The sequence below is a fragment of the Phoxinus phoxinus genome, assembly GCF_949152265.1.
Source record: "Phoxinus phoxinus genome assembly, chromosome: 13".
NCBI lineage: Eukaryota > Metazoa > Chordata > Actinopteri > Cypriniformes > Leuciscidae > Phoxinus > Phoxinus phoxinus.
In genome coordinates this window covers 33,621,343-33,627,554 of record NC_136888.1, presented here as the reverse complement: position 1 = coordinate 33,627,554, position 6,212 = coordinate 33,621,343, and the positions used below count along the sequence as shown (strand labels likewise).

General features: G+C 37.4%; 1 protein-coding gene across 1 annotated transcript; it reads right to left on the bottom strand.

Annotated features, from left to right (window-relative positions):
- Nucleotides 1-4,332: 4,332 nt before the first annotated feature.
- Nucleotides 4,333-5,947, bottom strand: gpr65 (G protein-coupled receptor 65). Its single transcript, XM_079633484.1, has 2 exons — nt 5,824-5,947; nt 4,333-5,571 (listed from the first exon to the last, which is right to left on the bottom strand). The coding sequence occupies exon 2, from the start codon at nt 5,559-5,561 to the stop codon at nt 4,533-4,535; it is 1,029 nt and encodes a 342-aa protein (XP_079489610.1). The 5' UTR covers nt 5,562-5,571; nt 5,824-5,947; the 3' UTR covers nt 4,333-4,532.
- Nucleotides 5,948-6,212: the final 265 nt, after the last annotated feature.

Genomic DNA, 6,212 nt, shown 5'->3' with positions numbered 1-6,212 from the left:
TGTACCCTGACAAGAAAGGACTTGTGAGAGACGCAGACATTAAGACGTGTGCAGGCCCCCCTTCCTCCCTAATAGTTGGGCAACTTAAGAGGAACTCTCAGCAGCTGACGTCAGTCATCCTACGGAGAGACGTGAGGAGACTGATAGTCCTTATTCCTGTGGAAGACCAGTGACCCCTAGACCTCGTCTCTTCGGCCACTGATTCTGAAGGCATTACCTCAGGATACCTCTCCTTTTCTTTCTCTCTCTCTCCCTGTCTTCCTCGCTGGTTGGTACGTATCTATGCTGCCTTCGGCCCCACTTGCACCACTATTCACGAAGAATGAAGAGTACATACCCCATATGACCAAACCTGACAGAATACCACACATCTGTCAGGGAAGGTACCCGAACAGTGACAATGGTGTCTTATTCTTCTTAAAAAAAAAAAAAAAAAAAAAAATAATAATTATACATTATGTGGTGTAATGTAATGTTCTGTCTGTGACCGCCTTGAATCACATGATCAGTCGGTCAAGTGGGAGGTGTCGCGTTCACTACGTCACAGGTGTTCAGCATAAACTTAACGCGGATAATAGGTGGGAGGTTCACTTACCTGATTGAAGCCCCAACAGGTGTATTAAATCTAGTAATGAATAAGCACGGGCTATAAGCGGAAGCGAGTACTAGGCTTGACATGTTGTCTCGTCAGGAGAGATGCGCCACCGGTAAGCTTGCTGTTACTATCCACTGAGCTTCGGTTTAATTTGTTTGTCTGTTTGCGCTGCCGCTGTGTATGTGTGCGATTTGTATGCATGCTTAATAACCGTTACTCTGGTCACGCTGATAAAACCTTGTTTACGGTCTGTTGCGATGTAATGTTTAATGTTGTCAGCGATAGTATCCGTGGCTATATTCCAGCAAGTGTTTGAAATTCGAGCGTTTCCCTTTCACACGAGTTACTTCCTGTTTGCGGTGCTGGATGGGTAATGTAGTTAATCGATTTACATTGGCAACAGATTACTATGCTCAGCGTGGCTATTTAAAACTACACTCACTGGTTTTCACTTTGGGCCAATGCACTGAGAACACTTTGTGTGGTTTTGGGCTATTGGTTTAATGTGTAACATTGACATTTATGTACATTTGAGGTGTGTGAGATTGTTGCATTTCTGTGTTTAGATGCATGTAATTTTAGTCATTTAGTTTAAACACTAAGTGTATTATAATACTTATTATATGAAATATGAAACCATTGGTATTTATAATATATTTGTATTTATATTTTTATATTTTTCAGAATATTTGGTATATATTTATGTGACTATCTATTTCTATTTCTACAGGTTTATAACCTGCTATTTGTGGACAAAACAACTGTCTGTGGAAAATTAAACAGTTCGAATAAAAAACTACAACGAGTTAAAACAACGTGTCCTCTTCTGACGCCCCGTTCGGTGGGGAGATTCTTAAAGAACCGAACAGTGACTATACAAATCACAACATGTTAATAGGAAAATGTTGACGCTATTTTGTCACTTATTGGGAGAAGTATACTAGCTGGAGCCATTTACCTCCAGTCTGTGTGCTAAGCTAGGCTAGCGGTGGGTGAGTTACGGCACGCACGGAGATGAGAAGGGTATGTGTGGACTTATCTAACTCTGGGGATACGGTGAATAAGCTAAAGTCCCAAAAAGTCGGCGTGTTCCTTTAACAAAAAATGTACTGTTGATTAAAATGCTAAATCTGGTATTACTTTGTGGGTGTAACGATTTAGTCCACGGGAGGCAAGTTGAAGTGAGATCCCAAACGCAATTTATTAACAAAACGCAATCAAACATGACAATGACAAGAACAAGAAACAAAACCCAAAAACGTGACAATTGGATGTAAATTAATATTCTCGGACTTGGTGCTGGGTAACCCAAGCACAGGACAATAGAGACGCCAGAATAACAATATTCATGATTCTGAAGCTGAAAATACTGAATTATTTTACACAAATATGCTTGCACTCCGTCACTGACTAGATATATTTGAAATAATATAGGCCACTTTTTACTGGTAACATCAGATATTTGGCATTATCAGGACACATAAATATTCTCCATTGCATTATTATACATTATATTCAACATTATATATAGTAGTTTAATGTAGTACTGACACTAAAACTCAGTAAACTTGAATTTTTTTCTCACACAGTAATTTTTATTTTGTGAACTAACTATACACAATAGCCTACATATTGATGCAGTTTTGTATTGCGATATATTGTGACTCGATATATTGTTACACCCCTAATGAAAACCCTGTTGTGTCTGTCATTAATGTTGATAAAACAGCAAAAGATAGCTTTAATTGTAAGAAATCAGGAATGATAGCCTGTGTATTTAATTCATACAGAACTAAAAGACTATCTAGTGTTATTTTACATCTGATTACTTTTAATTCCGTTTCTCTAGTAGCCTATTCCTGTACCTGAATACTAGTGTTAGACCGTTCCTCAAACTCTCTTTATTCTATTGTATTTATTTGTGCTACTTTTCTATTCAATAAGTCAAGCTTCCTTGTGTTATGTAAACTCTTCAGCATCACAATATCCCCATTGTTAGAATGCAAACATTTCGGTGAGATACATTTTTTTATCTCACCGAAAAAAAATATTTTTTAATCTTAATTAAAAAAATAATTGTCAGAGTGGATTTCCCCCCATTTTTCAAAAACGAAATTCAGGCCCTAAAAGCTAAAAACTACAGTTACATGTTTATAAATATACTATTTACAATCATTTAAAACCATAATCAAGTGTAAGAGCAGATCACTTAAGAGGAGAACATTTGTTTAATTTTAGACTGTGGTTTGGCACTTCCTGAATGAACTCTTCCCCTTTCTGTTTATGAGTGTGTGTGTGTGCATGTGTGTGTGGCCTGGTGTACCCTATGTTGTGGGGACAACATGTCCTCAAAAAAATTATATATATATTTTTAAAGAAACTGACAGTGAAAGTGACAGTAAAGCCCTTTACATTGTTGAACCTTCGAATCATCAAAGATTCATAAAAAAAATATATCATTAGTTTCCACAAAATACTGTTTTGAGCAAATCATTATATTTTAATGATTTCTGAAGGATCATGAGACACCGAAGAATGGAATAATGATGCTGAAAATTCATGCATTAAAAACATATATGCAAATAGAAAACAGTTATTTTAAATTGTCATAATATTTCACTGTTTTTACTGTATTTTTGATCAATAAATGCAGCCTAGTGAGCAGAAGAGACTCCTTTGTTACAAAAAATATTACAGACTTCAAACTTTTGAATAATCGTGCAATATATAAGTGTTTGTATAGGAGATTAGTTTAATGGTATTGGTATTATTGAAAAAGTCAATAATACCATTGAAAAACAATAAAAAATGCATTGTTGGATGCACACTCAAAATAGATTTAACACACTTTAGATGTTTATAATATGTTGTGCAAAGTATTAGTGAAGACGGGGGAGTACAAATGAAAGCTCGCAGGTATTTCTGAGGAAGTGCGTTAAGTACCTACACTGGATTATTTGACAGACAGGAAGTTATGTTGAAATGCTGTTCTCATTTCTTAAAAAAGCAAGGGTTATCGTAAGTTGTCTTGACGTTGATGTAGTTCATAGATCCGTCTTTGTGTTTGAATGTACAGTCAAACTGAAAATTATTCAGACACCAGATATAGTTTAAAAAAAACATTTTTTTTTACTAGTGGTGGTTGCAGGACATTATAGTTCATTTATGTAGGCTAAGAGAGGATAGCAAAATAAAGTAAACTGTGACTTATTATAACCAAAAATTCTTCATACAGTAAAATACAGTAAAGCCTTTAGGTTTAACCCTGTATCATATTTGATAGACAAATTTCTATCAATATGATCAAAACTGGTGTCATACTGGTGTTGTATGAAAATTTGGGGGCCAAAAAATATTTAGACACTTTGACCTGACCATGTTTTGCTGAAGTGTTTTTTCTTTAATTGCTAATGTGACCTTTTTACACCTAGGCTAAGTGAGGATAGCAAAATAAAGTAAACTTGTGGCATATTATACCCCAATAATTCTCCATACAGTGACTGACAACCAGTAAAATGTATGAAAATTTGGGACCAAAAATTATTCAGACACTTTTATCTGACCTAGTGTGAACTTTTTACACTACAGACTGAACAAAATAAAGCATTGCTTGGTTATTGGTTGAGCTTAACTGGTATTATCTAATTGTGTAGTTAAATTTAACAGCTGACAGATATTCAACATAATTCATGTGTGAGACCGTCTAACAGAAGGATGGACAAAACCAGTCAAATATCAACTGAGTTCTTGTCATATTTTATTACCATTTTCTAAACGATAGCGAATAAACTGTAATAATGTGAGAAATGTTGAAGGGGTCTGAAAACACTTTGCTTTGACTGTATAAGTCTTCCTTTCATTTCACTCCTTGGTTTCAGTCCCGTTCTTTTAAAAAACACACACACAAAAAAACTCTATAAACATCAGCTTTATCTAATCACAACTGTAATTCAGATGTACAGTACATAGAGATTTTGTGATTGGAATCCACTCCAGTTCCAAGGATTTGGTTGTTTTGCGGTCCCGCCTCTCTTTGCCCGTCTTTTTTCCCTATTCTCCTGAAGATGAGTAACAGGTTTGAAGCACTGGCTTGAGCCGTTCTGCTCGTGAAGCCGTACAGGAGCGGATCGGCAAGGCAGTTGAGCGTCGAGAGGAAGACGCTGGCCTTATATCCGACGAAGAGCCAGTTGGGATACGGACACTCCTCCAGCAAAACCCTCAAAATCATCATGATGTGCACAGGCCCGAAACACAAGTAAAGAGTCAGCAAAATGCCTCCGAGAAGCTTGAACACATGCCGGCGCTCCATCGACCCCAGAGTTTGGTTTTTCTTTACGTCCGAACAGATCTGCCAATAACAGAAACCCACCACCAATGCAGGAATGAGGAAGCCTACTACAAAACGAGCGACGTTGACCCATTTTTGCTGTTGTGGCAAAGGAAATAGGTCCAAGCAGATTGTATAATCCTCAATCTCCTTGTAGATACTATTTGGATGCACTGTGATTGCATTGAATATGACGGTAAAAATCCAAGCGGCAATGCTCACGCTGACTGCAATCCTGCGCTTTCTAATCTTGCAAAACTGTAGCGGGTGAACGATGGCTAAGTAGCGATCCACAGCGATGCAGCTCAGAAGTACGGCGCTGGTGTAGAAGTTCGTGAAGAGCAGGAAAACGCACACGACACACGCGGTCTTTCCGTAAATCCACGTGTCGTTGAGAGCGAACTGAATCCACACGGGCAAACACGCGATGAACAAGAGATCCGAGAGAGCCAGATTAAACAGATAAACGCCCAAGTCGATCTTCTGACGGATGAGCTGGTATGACACAAATAGGAAGAAGACGTTGGACGGGATGCCGAACAGGATCACAGCGAAGTGCAACGCCACGAATACCCTCTTTTCTGGATCCTCAGACGGGGAGCAGTTGTCAGAATCATTCAGGCCGTCCGTTTTATTCATCTCAAGACAGCTAGTTTATATGAGGAGTTATAAACATCATTATTTGTTATGTAATAGTTTTACCTGACAGTAGGATAGCAACAATTTATTTCAGTAATTAAACTTTTAAGCAGATTTGAGAACAAAACTATGTACAATATATACAACAGCTATACAATAGTTATCTTCTCTAGAAATCAACCAACCAAACCTTTGAAATCCACATGCGTTTTAACAGCATCAAAATCCCATGTGCTAAATATTTTAGATCAAATCTACTCACCATAAGTGCAGCAATTCAGGATGTTTTTATGACAAAATATGATAAACTATCTGCAAAGATATCATCGAAGGAACTGCACACATTGCAACAATCTCCTTCACATGGGAGGAAGCAAGAGTGGCAAATGTCACTTCCTTGTTTGACGTTACTTAGTTTAACTCCATTGGATAGAAACCACAAAACACCCAAGAAGTGACATTGTAGTGACAGCATCCTGCCTTCCTGAAACATGATTTGTCATATTTGTAGTTTGTATACTTATATATAGCCTAAGTCTTTTAGTCACTGTTGTTATTCTTAGATTCTTAGATTCTGAGTTATGTTATCAGTGTGTAAGACTGCAGTAATGGACTTTAAGCTAACAAATTTGGTCACACTTTATTTTAGGG